We start from the raw sequence: 21,512 nt of genomic DNA on the forward strand, positions 1-21,512 counted from the left end.
TAGACCACAAGAAACTAGAGAGAGTTGTGAACAAAACTCATGACATCATGCAAAACAGCCTCCCATTCACTGACTCCATCTGTCCTTCCTGCTGTCTCGAGGAAACCAACCAATATAATCAAAGACCTCTTCTATCCTCTTCCATCAGGCAGAGAATACAAAAGTTTGAACACATGTACAAATAGATTCATAAACGGCTTCTTCCCTGCTGTATTCAGGCTTTTGAATGGACATCTCAAATGATAATTCTGATGTCTCTCTGCGGCTGCAACACTGTATTCTGTACTCTGCTCTGCTACACAGATGCACTTCGTATGGTACAATCTGATTGTATAAACATGCAAAACAACACTTTTCACTGTATCTCAGTATATGTGACAACAATCAAATTGCATATTAGAAGATGAAATTAACAATATTTGCAAGGCATCTATGCAAGATCTTGCACAACCCCTTCAATGGTGTCCAACTGGCTGTGTAGATGTAACATGAAGTATAAACTAAACTACATTCTTCACCTTTTATTTGAGCCTACTGACACTATTTGGAACATGGAGAAACTTGAGAATACTAACTGAAAAGTAGACAGCAATTGTTAAAGTTTGGTATCAATCCAGATTAGGAGACTTTAAGACAAATGACTCAAAGTTTAGACAAAGTATTACACAAACTGCTTAAAAGGAGAAAGGGGTAGAGATATTTAAGGAGGTAACTGCCATGATGAGAACCTCGGCAACTGAAGGCAAATTGCCAATAATGGAATGAAGATAATCAATAAAATGCAATGATCCAGAATTGGAGGATTGTAGAAATTGGAGAGGCTTAAACAGATGAATGAGGTTATAGAGATAGGAAACAATAAGGGACCTGAAGATAAAGTAAAAACAACTTGCATTTATATAGTATCTCTAATATAACAAGACATCCAATGTCATTTCACGAGTATTATCAAAGAAATTCATACAGAGACCCAAAAAGGAGATATTCAACCAAACAATAACACATAGTCAAAGAGCTAGGTTTTCAGGATTAAGGTCACATGATACTTCAGGAGCATTAGACAGTGTTATCATGTATGAAGTGTACGAAATCTATAATTGCATTAGAGATAGTGAAAGCAAACGTAATAACCACCAGAGACTGTGAAGTTGGGGCTCCCAATGTTCAATGCTAATGTTTAGGTGTTAAATGTAGAATAAGCATTCAATCCCAGCAGCGATCTCTCAATCCGACCACACAAATTCACTTTCTCAAGTTGTGTTTTGGATTATCTCTCTAATTTGACTGTGTCTTCCTTTTATAAAATCAATTGGAAAAAATTCCTCAGTTTAAAAAAAATCAAGCTAAAGCATGAAATTTATCAGAAAACAATAGAATGCTACACTATTGTTTTTACCATTAAGAAGGCTTTACCACACAGAGTTATGCTGAGACAAAAGTCACAAGGTAAATAGTTTTTGTAAACAAATACTCAATTAGCAATGCTCAAACTTGGTGGGGAAACAAGGAAGACTTGCTTTCTTAAACGTATCATGTCTAATAGAAATATCTCAAAGCAATTCACATACAATTAATTAATTTTAACTTCAGTGTTAATGTTACACATTAACATTATTGCTTTGTACCTTTTTGTGTAGTACGTTCTGTAAACAAGGTAAAAGAGCAAACACTTATTCTTAGTATTATCACCAGCTACAACACTGCAAATATTACCCACTCCTTTTCTGAGTAGTGCCATGGAGGAGAAAGTGAGGTCTGCAGATGCTGGAGATCAAAGTTGAAACTTTATTGCTGGAACAGCACAGCAGGTCAGGCAGCATCCAGGGAACAGGAGATTCGACGTTTCGGGCACAGGCCCTTCTTCAGGAATGAGCAGAGAGTGTTCAGCAGGAGAAGATAAAAGGTAGGGAGGAGGGACTTGGAGGAGGGGCGTTGGAAATGTGATAGGTGGAAAGAGGTCAAGGTGAGGGTGATAGGTCGGAGTAGGATGGAGGCGGAGAGGTCAAGAAGAAGACTGCAGGTCAGGAAGGCGGTGCCGGGCTGGAGGGATTCGGCTGAGACAAGGTGGGGGGAGGGGGGATGAAGAAACTGGTGAAGTCCAAGTTCATCCCCTTAACCACAGGGGATGAACTTGGACTTCACCAGTTTCTTCATCCCCCCTCCCCCCACCTTGTCTCAGCCGAATCCCTCCAGCCCGGCACCGCCTTCCTGACCTGCAGTCTTCTTCTTGACCTCTCCGCCTCCATCCTACTCCGACCTATCACTCTCACCTTGACCTCTTTCCACCTATCACATTTCCAACGCCCCTCCTCCAAGTCCCTCCTCCCTACCTTTTATCTTCTCCTGCTGAACACTCTCTGCTCATTCCTGAAGAAGGGCCTGTGCCCGAAACGTCGAATCTCCTGTTCCCTGGATGCTGCCTGACCTGCTGTGCTGTTCCAGCAATAAAGTTTCAACTGAGTAGTGCCATGACATTTACTTGGATCAAACCATTCTGTATTTGATACAATGGACTAAAAACTTTCCTGACTTTGTTGCTTTTTGGCCATTGGGCAATTTACAAATTGTAAGCCCAATCACAAGAGTCAGAGACCATCTGATTGTTCTTTGCTAGAGCAAATCAATTAAAAATCAGTCTCCATGCTGCCTGATTAAGAAACAGTTGGCAGGATAAAATGCTAACTATCTTATGGGACAGATTTCTAATTTAAAAAGATCCTTTATACTCTTCAGCAAAAAAATAACAAAATTACATATTATAGGCTGCAGCACTATTGGAACAGTGAAGAGATCCGCAAAAGCAGGTCCCAGAGTCTCCCATTCTAGCCAAGAGCTGCAACTGAGGGCCTGAGAAGATTCAGTGAGATGAACTTTCCCAAAGGCAGGTTAAGGAAGTGAGCTTGGAGATCAAGAGGATCAAAGACCTGTAAAGGTAAGGTTTGGCACGATCAAGTGCCAAGCCTCTCACCTAGATCTGCATAGTCGATCTTAGTTTGCAACTCCATTCATTTCTATGCACCTCATATGGCCAGCATGAACAGAGAATAGTCACAATGACCCTACTGACATCCTACTTTCCTGATCCAGATACAAGAGCTCACTCATAAAAATGAAATGTGCTTACATTACGTGAAGTATCTCTTACCTTGATGAAGGTTTTTCTAACACTCCTTTAAAACTTGTAGTTGAAACAATATTACACAAATAAATAACTGAGTATTTACATTACTCATTATCTATTTCACTAATTAGATTAAGCTCTCAGTGGAGATACTAACAATGCAAACAAATTAGACAATTTAGAATATAACCAACCTCAAAATTTTTCAAACCAACTTATAAATTCATGCAACAGTTACCAACATGGGAGGCTATTAAGCTCTTTGAGCTTGTGCCAGCTCTCTTCTATTACAACTTAACTGGTCCCACTCCCCACACTTTCCCTATAGCCTTATGTGTTTCTCCCCTTCAGATGCCTGTCCATTTCCCTCTTGATGGCAACAATTGAATCCACTCTTACAGAAAGTACACTGAAAAACAGTTGCATAAAATGTTCTTCATTTCACACTTGATTATTTGTACTATTACTTTAAATCTGCATTATTTAGATCTTAACAGTCCCTGCAAATGGGAATAATTTACCTCTTTTTAAGATCTGTTTTTTGATCACCTCGATCAAGCATCCTGTCAAGCTTTATGATATTTTCTATATTAATCCAAGGAGAATAACCAAAGCTTTTCCAAACTATGTAAGTGAAGGCTTCCATTCCCCAGGTTATTCTTCTAAAATTCTTCTGCACCTTCTCTAAAGCTTTCACAGGTTTCCCAAGGTCTTAAAGTGTACTGTCTGAAATTGGACCAATACTCCAGTTGGCCAAACTAGTATGTCATAAAGATTCCACAGGATTTTTGTATCCTATTTTCCTGTTTATAAAACCCAGGATCCTCTATGTTAAATTATAAACTTTTTCAAAGCTGCCAGGCACCTTCAAAAAATCTGTCCACATTTAGTCCCAGTTCGCTCGAATCTTGAAGCTTGTTTAAAATTGTACCTTTTGTTATAGAGTCATACAGCACAGAAACAGACCCTTCAATCCAACTAGTCCATGCTGACCATCTTCCCAAACTAAACTAGTCCCACCTGCCTGCTCCTGGCCCATATCCCTCCAATCCTTTCCTATTCATGGACACATCTAAGTATCTTTTAAACACAGCAACTGTGGCCACATCCACCACTTCCTCAGAAGGTTCATTCCACATGTGAACCACCCTCAGTGTAAAAGATTTGCCTCTCATTTCTTTTTAAAATCTTTCTCCTCACCTTAAAAATATGCTCTCTCATCTTGAAATCCCCCAAACTAGGGAAAAGACACCAATCGTTAATTTTACTTAAACCCCTCTTAAGTTCACCCATCAATTTCCTAGGACCCAATGAAAGATGTCCTAGCCTCTCTTTATAAATCAAGCCTTCCATACCTGGCAACATCCTGGTAAATTTCTCTTGAACCCTGTCTAGCTTAGTAATATCCTTCCTGTAACTGGGTTACCAGAAGGACCCCAGAAGAGGCCTCACCAACATTGTGTACAACCTCAACATGTCTTCCCAACTCCTACACGCAAAGTACTGAGAAATGAAGGCAAGTGCACTAAATGCCTTTTTAGCCACCCTTTCTATATTTTAAAGGCAAACTTTAAAGAATTATGTACCCAAACCCACAGGTTCCTCTGTTCTACAACACTACCCAGCAATACGATTAATTGTGTAAGCCCTGCCCCATTTAATGTACCAAAATGCAAAACCTCATATTTATCCAGATTGAGCTCCATCTATCATTTTTTCAGGCCATTGACCCATCTGATCAAGATCCCTTTGTAATCTTAGAAAACCTTCTTCACTGTTTACTATGCTACCAATTTTGGTGTCATCTGCAAACTTAGCATGTTTTCTATAGCGTCATCCAAATTATTTATATAAATGACAAACAAAAGACAACCAAGAACCGATTCTTGTAGAAAAGCAACCCTCCACCACTATTCTGTCTCCTGCTGTTAAGCCAATTATGTATCCAATTGGCAAGCTCACGCTGAATCCCATGTGATTTAACTTTACTAATTATTCTGACAGGTGGAAACTCGTAAAAGGCTTTAGTAAAGTCCAAGTAAACAAAATCTGCACTGCCTTCATCAATCTTTTTGGTAACTTCCTCAAAAAATTCAATCAAGTTTGTGAGACTTGATTTTCCTAGCATAAAACCATGCTTACTATCCCTAATCAATTTATGCCTCGCCAAATGTCTATAAATACTATCTTTTTGAATCACCTCTAACAATTTACCCACAACCGAAGTCAGACTCATTTCTATTTCCTCTCCCCCTCCTTCCTACCAAGGGGGAATCACTTTGCACTCCTTTGCTAAATAACACTTGAGGTATTTGCCCATTCCACTAACATTCCTTTGTCCTGTTGAAGCTGGTGACTATTCTCTTCACAATTATCTAGCATTTTCTGTCATCTATGACTTCTGAAATGTTCTTTGCACCCAGGTTGTATTATAATTCTAAATTCTACTTCAGCATGATCAAAAATATTGATTATCATGAAGGCTATTAATGCACTTTTGGTCACTGGAAAAGGCAGTTACTAATAGTTCACCCATTAATGAAATTACTACAGTTACAAGTAATAGAGTTTTGATGCTCTTTATTAATGTCACTACAATATTTCATCTAGTGTTTTATTCAAATATAATGCAGTTCTGAACACATTTGGAAATACTCTTGTGAATGAGATGTAATATGATGTTCAAAATTAATGATGTAACAACACGTTACGGTTTAAACTTGCATTAGTTGAATCAGATGATTAAATGGAAATGCAGTTTTTATTTTCTATTGTAATAATTTCTTGGACCAACTAATTTCCCTTGTTTTCATCTTTCCAAGCTTGTGAAATGATTGACTCATTACACAATGGGATTTTTTTACAAATGTTAAAAAAGTCAGATTAATAAAAGAATGCCCCCACAGTGCACAGAACTAGTATTTTAAGCACTTCTAATATATAGTAAAAACAACCCATTGCAAGCAAAATAAAATCCAATTAATTTTTCAATTATCAATAGATACCAACATATCAATTCACAATTCATCTTTTATTTAATAACACAACTGGAACAAAAATAAAGTCCTGACACTGATTCCTAGAAGAGAAGTACATAATTTTCTTTTTCTGCTAAAATTAAAGGAAGATTATGTTTGTATACTACCTACCACAATCACAATATAACCAAAGTATTTTACACCTAATTAAGTAATTTTGTTTTAAGTATCAGTATTGTAACGCAACAGCCGATTTGCACATATAATGTTACTGTTAGTTGGCACATTGCTAAGGACCATATAATCTTTTTATAAATTTAAGGATAAATAGTGATCTTGATATCAGGTATAATCTTGTACAGAATTGTCAGGTGATCACATAGCTCCATCTGAGATAATATGCAGGGCCTTGGTTTAATATCTCATCTGAATTCAACACCTCTTAAAATGCAGTTCTCTTTTAGTACTGCAGTGGAATCTCTATATTTGTACGCTCAGGCCCTAGAAAGGAACTTGAATTTTTAATTTTCTGACTCAATTTGCGAGAGTTATATCAACTGATCACAGCTACCACAAAAAAACGCTATTTAAACCATACTGTTTCTGTGTGAGACAATATACAGCTACACTCTCAAATTTTGCTTGTGGTATAGTTCAAAATATGAATTGTATTTTAAATCTTATCATTGGAAGTACAGCATAGGAAAGATCAATTGACTGAACCTGTACTGGCTCTTTCAAAAAGCACTCTGCTAAATGCCACTCCCTTCCCCAACCCAAATTCCTGCAGATCTTTCCTCCTTAAGAGCATTAAATCAACATTAAACTCTTTTGAACTGTACATTTCAATTAGCCCCATTAGGCAATGTTCCAAACCTTTACTAATCAGCTTAAATCTGTGCCGCACTGAGCGTTAACAATGGAAAACCCTTCCCCAATGTTTTTATCATTTCCAAGTCCTTTATGATATTATGCAATTTTATAAAATCTCCTGATAGCTTTATTTGCTGTGAGGTGAACAACCCCAACTCCTTCAATGTATCCAAGTAACTGTAGTTGCTCATCCCCAGAATCAGTCCAATAAATCCTTTCTGCAAAGCTTTCATGTTGTTGAAGAATGCCCACACATAAATGGCACCTATTCTTCCAGCTGTGGCTGAACTACATGATTTATACATATTTAACATAAGTTCCTAGCATTTTATATTTACTAGGAATGTAAGAAATAAGGGTAGTAGCCTATTCAATTCTTATTTACAAAGCCAAGGATCCCAAAAACTTAATTAATACCTTTGTAAACCTGTCTCAACACTTTCAGAGATTTCTGCAGAGAAAGCTAGGTTTTCCTCTTCTTGCATCGCTTTAAAAATGACATGATTTAGCATATTGTTTTTCCTCATACAACCCCAAAATCACTTTGTTCCTTTTAGCATCAGATTTAATTTAACACATCTATCCACTCCATCAAATTTTCCACTGATTATAATCATATCTGATACAAAGGAAGATGGGTTTGGTTGTTGGAGGCTAATTATTATAGTCCAAACTATTGCATTAGAAATTCCTCAGGCCAGTGGTCCACCATTAGCTGCTTAATCAATGACATTCTCTCCATCACAGAGAGGAAGTGGGGATATTTAACGATAATTATTAGTGTTCAATACCATTCACAATTTCCAAGATCAGGAAACAGTCAGTCCTGCATGTAGCAAATATTTGAATAACATTCAAACATGTACTCATAAGTGGCATCCAACTGCTACACATTGACTTCAACACTAGAAGTTATAACAGTTGCCCCTCCACATTCCTTTGAGTTCCCTACTGTTAACCACTTACGTGTAGCTATAAGAGAATCAGAAACTGCGTATTCTATGGCAAGTGAAACATATCCTTTCCCCAAATTAGGAGTGTGATAAAAATATTCTGCTTCCCTGGATGAATGCAGCTCCAACAATGCTTCAAGGCAAAACAGAATACTTGATTGACCACCCTTTCCATCACAAACATTCACTCTGTACACCAACAGCATTCCCATGACCACAGTGTGCACAATCAAGAAGATGAACCACCACAAAAGAGCTTAGCTGAAAGCATTTCCTTAAACCTGTGATACCTACTGCCATAAGGTCAAGGGGAATTAGGTGCATGGAGACTTCAGCTGCAAGTCACATACTTTGAAATATATTACAATTTCTTCATTATCACTGGGTCAAAATCCTGGAACTCTCCACTTTACAGCACATTATGCCAGCTTCACTAGCGACTGCAGCGATTCAATGTAATGTCTTGCCAGCACATTCTCAAAGGCGAACAGAAATGGGTGGTAAATGCTAGCTTGCCAATTATACAACATTCCAAGAATGAATATTTAAAAAGTATTCACAGTAATTAAGGAAATTTAATAAATATTTTATGCAATAATCTTACCCCTTATGTCCAATCCCTGCTTTCATTACCTCAATGTAAACTTCTTACTGACCAGTAAAACAATTTATACTTTCTGTATTGCCTTTCCAGATAGACAGGTGGCAAGCACAGAATTAGAAAGATGGAGATAGATAGGAGAGAAAGACAGACTACAATGTACATTTATATAATTTAGGTGCGTTTTTCTAAAACTAAACAAAGTACTAATCAGACCCAAGGAAAGATACAGTTGCATTGGAGGCAGACCAGAGAAGTTCAACAGGCTGATACTAGTTATGGAGGGACTTTCATATGAGGGAAGGTTGAATAGATTGGGTCCATACTTGTTGGAATATACAAGAATGTGGAGCAACCTTATTGAAACACAGAATATTCTTAGGGGAGATACTTGAAAGGGTAGATACTTGAAAGGAGTTGTTTCCCATTGTGAGGGATTCTAGGACCAGAGTCCATAATCGTAGAGTAAGAGATTGCTCAATTATGACAGATGAGGAGGAATTCCTTCTCAGACAACAGTGAATCTGCGGAATTCTCTACCACGTGGGGCACTGGAAACTATGTTGTTTCAAATATATTTAGGGTCAAGATAAACAGATCTTTAATAAGAAAAAGAATGAAGGATTATGGGGATTAGGCAGGAAAATGGAGATGAGAAATTATCAGGTCACCTATGATCTCACTGAATGGCAGAGTAATTGAGATGGGCTGAATGGCCTACTTCTGCTCTTATGTAGCAAAAAAAAAGAGAAACACACAAAGACAGAAGTGAAAACAACTGGAAAGAGAAACGGATTTAAAGGGGAAAGAGAGGGAAGGAGGGACAGACAGAGAAAGTTAGACGGTGTTAGACATACAGATTATGAAGCAGAGAAGGAGAGGCTGCACATGCACATGAATGGCTAACACAGGAAATGGAAAATAACAAAAAATAGAAATTGCTGCCGAAAGTCAGCAGGACTGGCAGCATCTGTGGGAAGAAAGCGTTTTGCGTCTGGTGACTCTTGATCAGAACTTTCACCAGCAATTTCTGTTTCTGTTCCGGGTCCCCAGCATCTGCAGCTTTCAAAAAAAAATTAATGGAAAATAACAGTGGCGGCACAATGGCTCAGTGGTTAGCACTGCTGCCACACAGCACCATGGTCCTAGGTTCATTTTCAGCCTTGGGCGACTGTCTGTGTGGAGTTTGCACATTCTCCGTGTGTCTGCGTGGGTTTCCTCTGGGTGCTCCGGTTTCCACCCACAGTCCAAAGATGTGCAGGTTAGGTGAATTGGCCAAGCTAAATTGCCCATAGTGATAGGTGCATTAGTCAGAGGGAAGTGGGTTGGGGTGGGTTACTCTTTGGAGGGTCAGTGTGGACTAGTTAGGCCAAAGGGCCTGTTTCCACACTGTAGGAAATCTAAAACATACTAGTATAAATGAAGGATTCTCTTTTGATGTTGAAGCTAAGGAAGTGATGTCATTATACAGAACAGAAACATACATTCTCTATGTTTGATTGAAATGGACACATTTTCTATTCCTGTCCCTGACCACAACAGAACAAAAATGAAACCACTTATTTAAAGAAAATGTCCAAATCAGAAGAGAAAGGAAGAAAAGAAAATCAATAGAAAAAAACAAAACACACCAAAGAAAACTTCAATTTACACCGTTCATGACAGCAGGACATTCCAAAGCACCTTACAGCTAATTAGATACTTCTAAAATGTGTTACTGCTGTAATTTACAAAATGTAACCAAGACCAAATGCACTCAAATGTAGTCGGTTCTGATATAACGCGATAGTTCTGTCCTCGTGCAATCTCGGGTTATAAGAAAATTGTGCAATAGCCGTGCCATTCAAACTAATGGAATCACATTATAGCCAATCAATACAGGTAAGGAAGGTTTGGGTTCTTCAATTGCGTTAAAGCAACATGTGTTATAGCAGAACCGACTGCAATCTGTTTTTCATAATGTAAGCTGGAAAATAAATATTAGCTAAAACACCATGGATGAACCATTCTGTTTTTGTGCAAAGGCATGATACATTTGTTTTTTTCATTCTGGACGGTAAATGGGACTCAATTTAAAATAGCACTCTTAAACACGTGCAGCACTTTCTCAGATACTGCAATGGCATTTCAGGTTCTTCAGCAAGGCGTGAATCCACAACTCTAATTCAAAGGGAAGAGTGCTACCACTGAGTGGCAGAGGACCAGTTGAAGGCAGAAGCAAGTCTTTTCCTATTGAGCAATGCCATGAAACATTCATTCTCCTGATAAAGACAACGAACTGTTCCTCATTTCAAATTAATATGCTAGAATTCATTTTACGGTGCCGAAGAATAGGTTAAATATTCTTCAATTAATAACGTTTCCTGACTAGCTAATAAAACTTACTTATTATTTATTCAGTATAGAATATGAGCATTCACAACTTGTAAGGTATGGATTTTAATGGTTTTGAAATACAACAATCTTTGATATACAGTTTATGTAAGAATGGATGATGCAGCAAAGGACACCACTCAGACCTTCACTCTCATGAAACAGCTTTCCAATCAGTTCACTTTCCTACACTTTCCAAATGTTTCACTGCCTCTCAGGTTCCTTTTAAATCTTTCCTGTCTCACCTTAAACCTATGCCCTCAAGTTTTGAAGTCCCCTATCCTAGGGAAAAAGTCCTTCACCATATCTATTTCTTGTCTGATTGGGATGGAGGCTATCTTAAACAGCCTATGAATTTCACAAGTCTTGGATTTCTGTTTAAAAAAGAATAAAAAATATATTTTCTGTGACAAGTTAACAGAAAATGTGAAGTTAGATTATAAATTTTATTTGGTTAAATTGTGTTGTATTAATGTATTAATTGCTACATTTACAACTATTATGCTAAAAACTGAGGAAAGTAACAGCACACATATATATGAAAGTTTTGTCAATGCTATTGCGGAAGTGTCTGTTTGATATTCTGTTACAGTGGAAGTTTGTTTGAACACTGAGCAATAATAAGAAAACTCTTATTAGCAAAAGAAAATTTAACTCATGATTTACCTCTTGTTGGAGTCATGAGACCCCTATGCCTTAAATAAATTTGCAGTATATTGAACTATGACTTAACAGACTTCCACTATATGACAAATGTTTGAATGCTCTCCTCTTTGAAACCAGAGGACATTCCTCTGGCTGGAAAACAAAGGATTCAGAAATTTATCAATTTGAAATAAAACTCCCTCCACAGGAACCCACTGTATTGAGATTTGTCTATGGCTGTTGTAGTGATGTTTGCAAATTTGTTTTTATTAGCTAATCCTTCTACCACCAACCACAATCCCTATTCATAACTTCTGTAAATCATAAACTGACTAAATTCATTTCAACTAAGATTGTCAGTTCAAATCAGCTGAACGTTTAACTCAAAGGCTTGACTAAGTTGGAGAATGCACTATACTCTTCTGCCAGAACTCGATGGCTCAAAATCATTGAGGCCAACCTTAAGTTTAGTTCACCTATAAAGGGTATCTCCCCATAAAATTAATGAGCCAGAACAATGAAATTTTTTTTTAAACTGACCACACTTTCATAGTAGTTAGTCAATTTATAATGAAATGATAGAAAGACATATGAGTGGTAAAAACATTTTCACATTCCAACATTAATATATATTTATGCAGAAATTATAAAAAGCCATTTTTGTGCATGTTATGACTTTATTAGTTGCAGAACTATTGTGAATTAAAAAGCAACGATGTAGGAGTTGAACAGGAAAAAGCATTGTCATGAGTGATATGAAAGGAACTATAAAAATTGGACAAAACGTTTATTACAGTATCTTCACAATTGTACAATTACCTGGAGTTTTATATGCAATTCTTATCAAATACAAACTACAAAACTTATCACAGAATTAGAAACAGCAATAGAAGACAAGGATGAACCAAATTAAAATTGCAAAAGTGGGTGTAAACAAATGCTAAGAGAACAATATCCTACACTAAGAATAGGTTCTGCAAAATTCTCTTCTCAGCCTTCTTTGATTTGTGCAACTTGCATTGATTTTAGTTGGAAATGTTCAAGTATACAGGTATGCTGTCCATTTCTCTGTCTATCCCTATGTACTGTCCAGTATGCAACTTTTCAACTAAAAACAAAACAAAATCATAGAACATTAAGACACTAACAGGACTACTGATGGTATTGGCTGCAGACAACTGGACTGTTATGAATGCATGCATTGATGATATACAGCAATTTGATCAGATTAATCATCAGCATGGTCAACCTATTCCATTCTTTGCAGGCCTGTCCTTTCTGCAAGCATGGTAAAGAGGGAAAGAAGTAAAATAACTGGTTAGTTTCACTGTAGTTTTCTTTGCTGCCTTTTATTGGTAAAGCATTTTAAGCTCATAGCTCCCAATATCCATTATACTGATTGCATATTGTATGTACAGCAAGCACTGCTGAAACATACACAGTTCTAAAAAAATCTTACGAATAAAGAATTAAGAAATTTAAAAAATCAATATTAGAAAGATATCCCTGTACAGAAAATGCAGGCAAGTAACTATATAAAAAAAATACCTGTAACATTTGCATGCCAATTCCCTCTCTCAACCTGTATGGTCTAATTACTCCATCTTCATGAATAAATCGAGGTGGGCGAAGGCTCTCAACATCTTCTGTTGTTTCTGTAGCTCTAACAAAAATGAGGGAACATGTAAATAATTTTTAAACATAATTTTTAAATTGAAAAGTAATCTCCTAGGGGTCTTAAAATTTCTAGCAAAGCACCCTTTCCATGTATAAACAGAAATTTACACAAATATTAGGATGAACACCACTGAACAGTTAGTCATTTGGTAGACCATAATAGCGGTAACACAAAAAAAAAGACACTTTGCTGAAGCTTTCTGTCTTTCACACATTAACACAATTCATATGTAGTACCAAAGTAAAGGAAAACAACACTTATGGTGTATGAAGTAGACTGTGATTGGTAGAGATGTTGTCATGATGGTGGAATTAATTCCTGATGAAGGGCTCCTGCTGGAAACATCGATTTTCCTGCTCCTCGGATGCTGCCTGACCTGCTGTGCATTTCCAGCACCACTCTAATCTTGATGGAATTAACTACCAAGTCTTGTTAAACTTTAAACAAAGCATGTTGACTCGGATTTGTCAAAGCATTACTCCACTAATAGGAAATGGCTATCACCTATTTTGAGGAGTTGAAACAGGCGAAGTGCTTTTGTGCATGCTCTTTCTGTCTACAAAGAACAAAATCCTTTGTTTTACTATATGTAGCTTCTAGCACATTCAAGCATGTTACGTTTCAATCTGGGCTGACAATTCCAAGTTGTCAGTATAATTCTTTACACACTTGGGATTATTTAGTAATTTACATGCAATCATGGAATATTATCTAATAATGGATACAGTACTGAGAGCTTTTCAACCGTGGTGGGATATGGTGAGTATGTTCCTTATTGTGAAAAGCCAAGAAGATATGTTGCTTGAGATACACCACTCAACAAACTTTTAAAATACCATATCCTTCAGAGTAGTATGAGAAGTTGAGGCACCTTTTCAAACCAGAAGGTTCTCACTTTAGGCCCAGTTGTGAGTTCGCATGACATACTGTGAGAAATGGTCTGTGTTTTCACTTAGGTTTTTTTCAACTAAAGTGTCAATTATCCCATCAGACCATTGACTGCACTTTTATTAAAGAAACACAACTTGTGGTAGTTTAAGGTGAAGGGACAGGTTGAGATAGACAATCATTCATGATAACCTCTGCCAGCGTGGGAATTGAACCTATGCTATTGGAATCACTCTGCATTACAAACCAGTCATCCAGCCAACTGAGCCAAACTAATTCCCTCATCTACATTACTGACAGCGCGAAAACTATTGCTTCATTTGGTGAATCAGAGTGATCAACTTTAAAAATTAATGTACTCTACTAAATATTCTCCTCCTTGTGAAATTTCTGCAATAAAATGAAAACCATCTTCAAGCTAATCTCTATTAAAAAAATTAGACACGCCAATAGTAAATGCGTGTCATCAATTTCAATCTGGATTGGGTCAGAAGAAAACTCAAAAACATTGCAGCCTATGTTTTTTTTGCATAATCACTGAAACCATCATTTAATAAATAATGGAGTAGTTTAAACTTAGTTCTCCCGTGAAACATTTCACAGCTTTTTATATTCATTTATTTCACAGGATGTGGTCTTAGTGTCTCAACTTTATTGCCTATCCCTAATGATAAAAGGGGTTATCAACAGTGTTATTAAGGGACGCTTGCTTGCCAATAATCTATTCTCTGACCCTCAGTTTGGGTTCAACGTGGGTCGCTCAGCTTATGATCTCATGGACACTGCAGCTCAACTCCAGAGGTGAAGTGAGAGTTGCTGTCCTTAGAATAGTGTTTGACAAGTGACCATCAAGGTGCCCTTGCAAAACTGGAATCAATGAAAATCAGATGGAAAATTTGGCTGAATGCAGTCACACATCGCACAAAAGATGCTGCCAGATTGGCTGAGTTTGTCCAGCACCTGGTTTTAATGCCCCTTAACCCAGTGTATATACACAAAATAACTAGTTCTACAACACTTTTGACTGGATATGGGGGACAGATTTAGAAGCATGAATGTTGGCTCACAGCTACCTTCATCCAGATAGGGCTATTGTTTGATGGCTGAATGAATTCTACACCTTTTTGAAGATTTAGAAGAATGAGAGAGGCAATCACATTGAAAATATGCAAGATTCTGAAGGTAAGGTCTTAATATGGTAGACAGTTTCACTATCTTGGGGAATCTAGAATATGTGGTCATAGTCTCAGGATAAGAGAACAACTATTTGAGATTGAGATGTGTTAAAATTCAATCACTCAGGGATTCTAAATCCTCGAATTCTCTAGAAGGTTGCTCATACTACGTCATTAAATACACTTAAGCTAGTTTTTGATCTCTTGGGGAATCTAGAGTTACATTAAATGAACAAGAAAATATAGTTACAAAAGAGATTCAATTATGATCAGATCAAATGGCAAAACATACTCAACAGGGCCATTTGGTTTAATCCTGCTTCTACATCTGATCCTGATGTTCTTACGAAGGCTGTTTTTGTAATATAGTGCCAGCCTTGAAAATGCATTTTTATCCTTGCTTCTTGAATCATAGATTAATGAAATTACACCTCATTCCAAGACTTTGACACACATTCTAAATTGACATTTCAGTGAGAGGAATGCTATACATTAATTATCCCATCTTCGGAACAGTGTATTTGGGATAGAAAAATCCCCTTTCAGGGAGAAAAAAACTAACAGCTAGTGTCATGAGAACATTTATCTTTCATACTGGGTGTAAATTAATTCAGGACAATGAGGACAGTTTCTAATTTAGATGAGAAATTTGTTATGCACAGTTCAGTGCAAATTGCTCAAATCTCAGGAGTTTTAGTTGAGTCTTCAGAAGATAGTGTTGAAGTTACAAAATAAGTTAACTAATGGGCAGACCAGCAATAAACAAAATTCAACTTCAAACAGCTGCACACAGGGAAAAAAAACTTTGCATCACCTGTAATCCAGAAAACATGTCGAGTTAGTGAAAAGTGAAACTGGATGAGACCTAGAAATATTTGCATTTGGCTCAGTGTTCAACATACAAAACTATCTGGAGAACCAATTAACAAAACAAACAGACTACTAAACTGTTTAACAAAATTTACAAAAAATAATGAAGGAAGAACTGAGTACGTCAGAACACCGAATCTATAATAATAATGTCAGTAAAATTTAAATTTACATAGTTTAAAACGTTTATTAGCAAATTGATAATATAAGCTATTACTAAAAGGTTAATAATATTTTAGATTTTACATTTGATGACAACAAAGCCATGAAAAAGAAAGGAGTGATGTGCTATTAAAGGATTTGGCAATTGCAGTACTTTACGGAGTTGGGATGCTATGTTGCAGGAGGGGTACTGTAGTGATGAAAATATGCTGCGTCAACTCACCAAATAATAGATATGAGAGTATATAGTTGTAATGAAGTCACAGGATTAAAAAAAAAAGATTATAGGAGGTTTGAGAAAGAAAACAACAGAAGACCACTTTCATTGGTGGCTAGCAAGGGGGGAAAAATTAAGTTTCACAGAAGTACCAGCACAGACATTACAGATTGAAATATGATTTTATTAAATTGGTATATGTCAGAGAAAAGGATATAGTCTGATCACACTTCACACTTTTGTTTTTTAGATTAGATTAGATTACTTACAGTGTTGAAACAGGCCCTTCAGCCCAACAAGTCCACATCGACCTGCTGAAGCGCAACCCAACCAGACCCATTCCCCTACCCCTAACACTACAGGCAATTTAGCACGGCCAATTCACCTAATCTGCACATTTTTGGACTGTGGGAAGAAACCGGAGCACCCGGAGAAACCCACGCAGACACGGGGAGAATGTGCAAACTCCACACAGTCAGTCGCCTGAGGCGGGAATTGAACCTGGGTCTCTGGCGCTGTGAGGCAGCAGTGTTAACCATTTTTGGACTGTGGGAGGAAACCGGAGCACCCGGAGGCGCTGTGAAGCAGCAGTGCTAACCACTGCGCCGCCTTGCTGAGTTACAAAGATTGCAGATCACACAGATAAAGCATTGCACGATACACTAACTTATTACAAATGACTGGAGAAACTCAACAAGAAATACTCATTGTATTGAATTATAAGCTAGTTAGTGGCTATAACAGTAGGAAATTGAGGCACATGACCCAAGGAAAGTGTAGGACTGACTACTGGAAGTAGTGAGATCACTGTGTGAAGCAGGATTGCAGATTGTAGGCGATATTCTGAAATTATGCAGTAGTTTTATACTGACATGATGAGGGAACCACAGGTTTTCTCAGTTTAGATGCACTAAGATGTTGCTTATGTATTCTTACCTAAATTACATGAATATTAATGTGAATATTATTAATATTTACAACTGTCAAATTTGTAACAACCCACAACTCTGAGCAGATATGTCTTATACATCATAACACTTCAATTTCTAAGTTTGGGTTGGGAAGATAAACAAAATATAAATTTTACTACCTTTTAACCAATGAAAACTCTCTCCCTCTCTGTCACGTGTACTGAATTAGTATGTTCTTTGTTCTGCCAGTATACAACCAAAGGACAATGGTACTATTGGGCTTTCTTGCTGAAACTGACTGCCTCCATATTTATTGCATTGAGTACTAAATCTCATCATAAGTGTTTTCAAGCTGAAAGATTTTAGAAACGTGTATGGTACTAACAATATAAAACCCTGTGGTCTAAACTAAACTTTAAACTTAAACATGCTTCCATACACATTTCTAAAATGTGCTTTTGGTCATGGAGATTTGAAGCATGAGCAGAGCCTTCAGCAGTCAGCCTGATTCTCCCATCTCAGCCCCACTTTGCTTCACATTGAGACAAATGGAAGTAACCCCATTATGTGATTTGAGACCCTTAATTGTCTGAATTTTGACCACTTAATTAATGGTGAGTCAAGAAGGTCGTACATGTACATTCTCATGCAGCACCTAATTGCTGAGTTGGCATGAAGACTGCAAGCAGCTCACTAAAGCCAACTCACTCAATTATTTTAAAAATGGACCGCAGATGCTGGAAATTAGATTGTGTGAAGTTTGCATGATCTTGCCATGCCTGTGTGGGTTACCTCTGGATGCTCTGGTTTCCCCCCACAGTCCAAAGATATGCAGAATAGTTAGATTTGCCATGCTAAATTTGCCCTGTAGAGGCCAGGGATCCGGAGGCTGGGTTAAAAAAAACAAAGAGATGAGGAGGTGCATCTGAATGGGATGCCCTGCAGAGAGATGGGCTAATTTACCTTTATCCGCACTTCTTAGGATTCTATGATTCATTTCTGGACTACTTAAAATTGAAAAAAACATGAGAAGACCTGCTAGAAACCTGTTCAGAATTCAATGTTTTTGAAACAAAGAGTGAAATTTTGTATAACTCTTGTGAGTAGAAAATGAGGTGGGCAGTTGCACTTAATTGAGTTGACAGCTGGGTTTTAGGTTGGTGGTGGACTGAGGTTATACTGTGCTTCTATCTTTGGAATTATGCATCAAACAAGAAACATGTGCTTTCAGATTCATGACTGGTTAAAGGAGGCACGCAGCAGTGAAATTGACCTCATGGTGGATTTGGACTGAATAAGAGCTGCTTTTCTTATATAGAGAATTTTATTGAAGCAGGGATATGTATGGCAGGTACACGAAGAATGGAGGCTGAAAAACAGGAAAGGGGAGGAAGCAGGCAAAGTTCCAATGCCAGAAGGACAGACTGATGGAGATAGGCAGAAGGAGAAACGTTCTAAGGGTGAATGAAAATTAGTCAAGTTTGAACAGGGGCACCAAAGGCAGGGCAAGAGTGAAGGATCAATGTATCGGACACACCCATGTCATGTTCAATGCATCCAGATCCCAGCCAGAATTAGGCTTCTGATCTTGATATGTAGCTGTGCAACTGCCGCAAATTCGGAGGATTATAATCTCCACATAAACAATCAGACTGATGTTAGGGATGGCAATGGAATGGATACCTAGCTGAGGCTTGTTCAAATATGATGCAAGGACCTTCAATTATATGGTATCTACATATCTAATTTGCTTGGCACTAAATAATTTCATGTGGCCAGCTGCTCCAAGCAGAAGTGCTATGCACTTACAGTTCCATTATCAGGAACTGTCACATGCAAAGATGATTCTGTCCAGATACGATTTCACTCAATATTTTACCTTTTGATCCCTTGAAAAGTGCTGCTGGCTAGGTCTATGATGCCTCCGGTGGGTCTTGCAACAGCCCCAACCAAGCCCTTGCCAATACCTTTGAAGAAACCAGCTGCACCTTCTTTCTGTGCACCTAAAAAATTAAAAGGTAAATTTCCATAACTAAGAACATTTAAAACTGGGTAAATCATCATAATATTTTTCTTTTTACCTTTAATAGGTTTTGTCACTATTCCTGTGATTCCACTCACAAATCCCTAAAAAGATAAGAAAAAAATTACCAAAACTTATTCCTTTTATTAAATATTTACCACATTATGGCATATTTGACAGAATCACCTTGCAACCAGAGGACTCTGCAACAATCTATGCAGTTGTATAGTGCTTACATTTTGAACTAGCAATCTGAATGTTTGGATGAATAATTGAAAAACCATGACTTTAAATCTCACCAGAAGTTTGAAATTTTGAATTCATTTTTTTAAAAGAATAAAATCCACATACAAAGACCTGGCATCAATTAATAAAACGAATGCTGAAGGAGTGTGTTATCCTAAAAAGCTTACTGGTTCATCAAAACAAAACCTGACTGCAATTCCACACCAATGTGAATGGCTCTTAACCATGCTCTAAACTGCCCTAACAAGACACGCCATAATACGAAACCTTTAGATATCACAACAATATTAAAATTCAGCTGTGCCATGCGATCTTGGCATTCAAATTCAGACATTACAAAGACACAGGCCAGTAGAATCTGCATTCACGAAAATCTGGAAAACAGTGTCAGAGGTAGAAAAGCAAACCATATTCAAATAATAATGTAACACATATAGAATTATATTTTTTAGCCAATATCCCCTGAGCAGGACATTCCATCCGAGGAAGTGGCACACTAGTATAAAGACAACGGATAGGTGTGGAATTAAAGTAATCCTGAGAGTTAGCAAATGAATCAGTACTGCACACTGAACACCCCAGTTGAAGGAATTACTAAGGGTAACAAGTGCACATAATTTCTAAGCCCAAGAAGAATGGTTTGAAGCAGGTTGGGAGTGAATCAACATAAAACACTATCACGTGTGTACTCATCTTCACCAATTTAGCTGCCACAGATAAGTTTGCTCATGACAGCATTGCTGGAATCATCACTGCACTGTTAGTTAATCTGGAGAACAGCTGGATTTTCACGCCTCTGTCCATACTCAAATGGAGGCAAGCTGGCTGAAAACATGGCAGAATTGCCTGATTCCAGACTTCACACCCCAATTACCATCACAAACTTTTAGTAGTCCAGATTAAGGATACAGATGGTGAGTCCATTTGCAACTGTCCGTTGTATGCTACATTCAGGAAACAGTCTTCCAGACCTCCAGTAATTTTAATGGTGGTGGGGTTGCCACTGGAGATCATACAGCTGAGAGGTGTCATGAACAAAGGGGAGCCTTAATGTGGAATCTGTAATCCTTTGACAGACAAGTTCAAAAGGTGTCACCAATTTCATATGCCATAATGAAATATTATGTAAGGTATATATGTTTTTACTGCAGTGATTGATGCTGTGCTCTTAAAAGATAAATGAGAATTAAATTAATTAGTATTGTTAGTTAGGGAAGAAAATTCTTTATATGTATTAGGTCACATTATACACCGGATGATATTTTCCTTTGTATTGAACAAAACTGATGCTTAGATCAGACTGCATCAGTTGCTTTAATCTTTCCATGGAATGGCAGTCAGACATCCATTTCTCCGCTTCAAAGCTAAAGCAGATGATTGAATTCCTTCAATGACTTTACAGGCGGTAATGTTTTTAGCTCTGGAGGTTTTGTTGTCACAGCTGTTTAATAGTACCAAATACTTATGCTGCAGAATTAGCCGTGCTGATTACACACAGCCAGAATTGCATTCATCCAAAAAATATGAGAAATTTTCAAAGCATGCCTGGCCATAAAACAAGAAAATGTCCATCCATCTAATTAGTCTATTCTTAGGAAAATAATGGACTGGGTCATTGAGAATGCTACTAAGTGGCATCTGTTCATCAATAATCTGCCCAATGATGCTGAATTTAGGTTCCACCAGGATTACTTAACTCTTATCCTTATTACACTCTTTAAATATGGACAAAAGAGCTAAACTCTACAGCTGAAGTGATGGAGACTACTCCTGGAAGCAAGACGGCATTTGATCAATT

General features: G+C 37.4%; 1 protein-coding gene across 5 annotated transcripts in view; it reads right to left on the bottom strand.

The window, feature by feature from the left end:
- The window catches only part of vps13a (vacuolar protein sorting 13 homolog A), a 422,990-nt gene that overhangs the window by 31,673 nt on the left and 369,805 nt on the right, over window positions 1-21,512 (bottom strand). For 3 of the 5 annotated variants that reach the window (XM_043712521.2, XM_043712545.2, XM_043712559.2), the window contains 3 exons: window positions 19,527-19,572; window positions 19,325-19,448; window positions 13,093-13,207 (listed from right to left, as the gene is read on the bottom strand). In XM_043712521.2, the coding sequence (XP_043568456.2) occupies window positions 13,093-13,207; window positions 19,325-19,448; window positions 19,527-19,572 (285 nt within the window). The other 2 variants (XM_043712537.2, XM_043712528.2) reach the window with 2 other exon arrangements.

Source organism: Chiloscyllium plagiosum, unplaced genomic scaffold, assembly GCF_037043375.1.
Source record: "Chiloscyllium plagiosum isolate Xiang-an unplaced genomic scaffold, Cpla_swu_hap1 HiC_scaffold_2, whole genome shotgun sequence".
Classification (NCBI taxonomy): Eukaryota; Metazoa; Chordata; class Chondrichthyes; order Orectolobiformes; family Hemiscylliidae; genus Chiloscyllium; species Chiloscyllium plagiosum.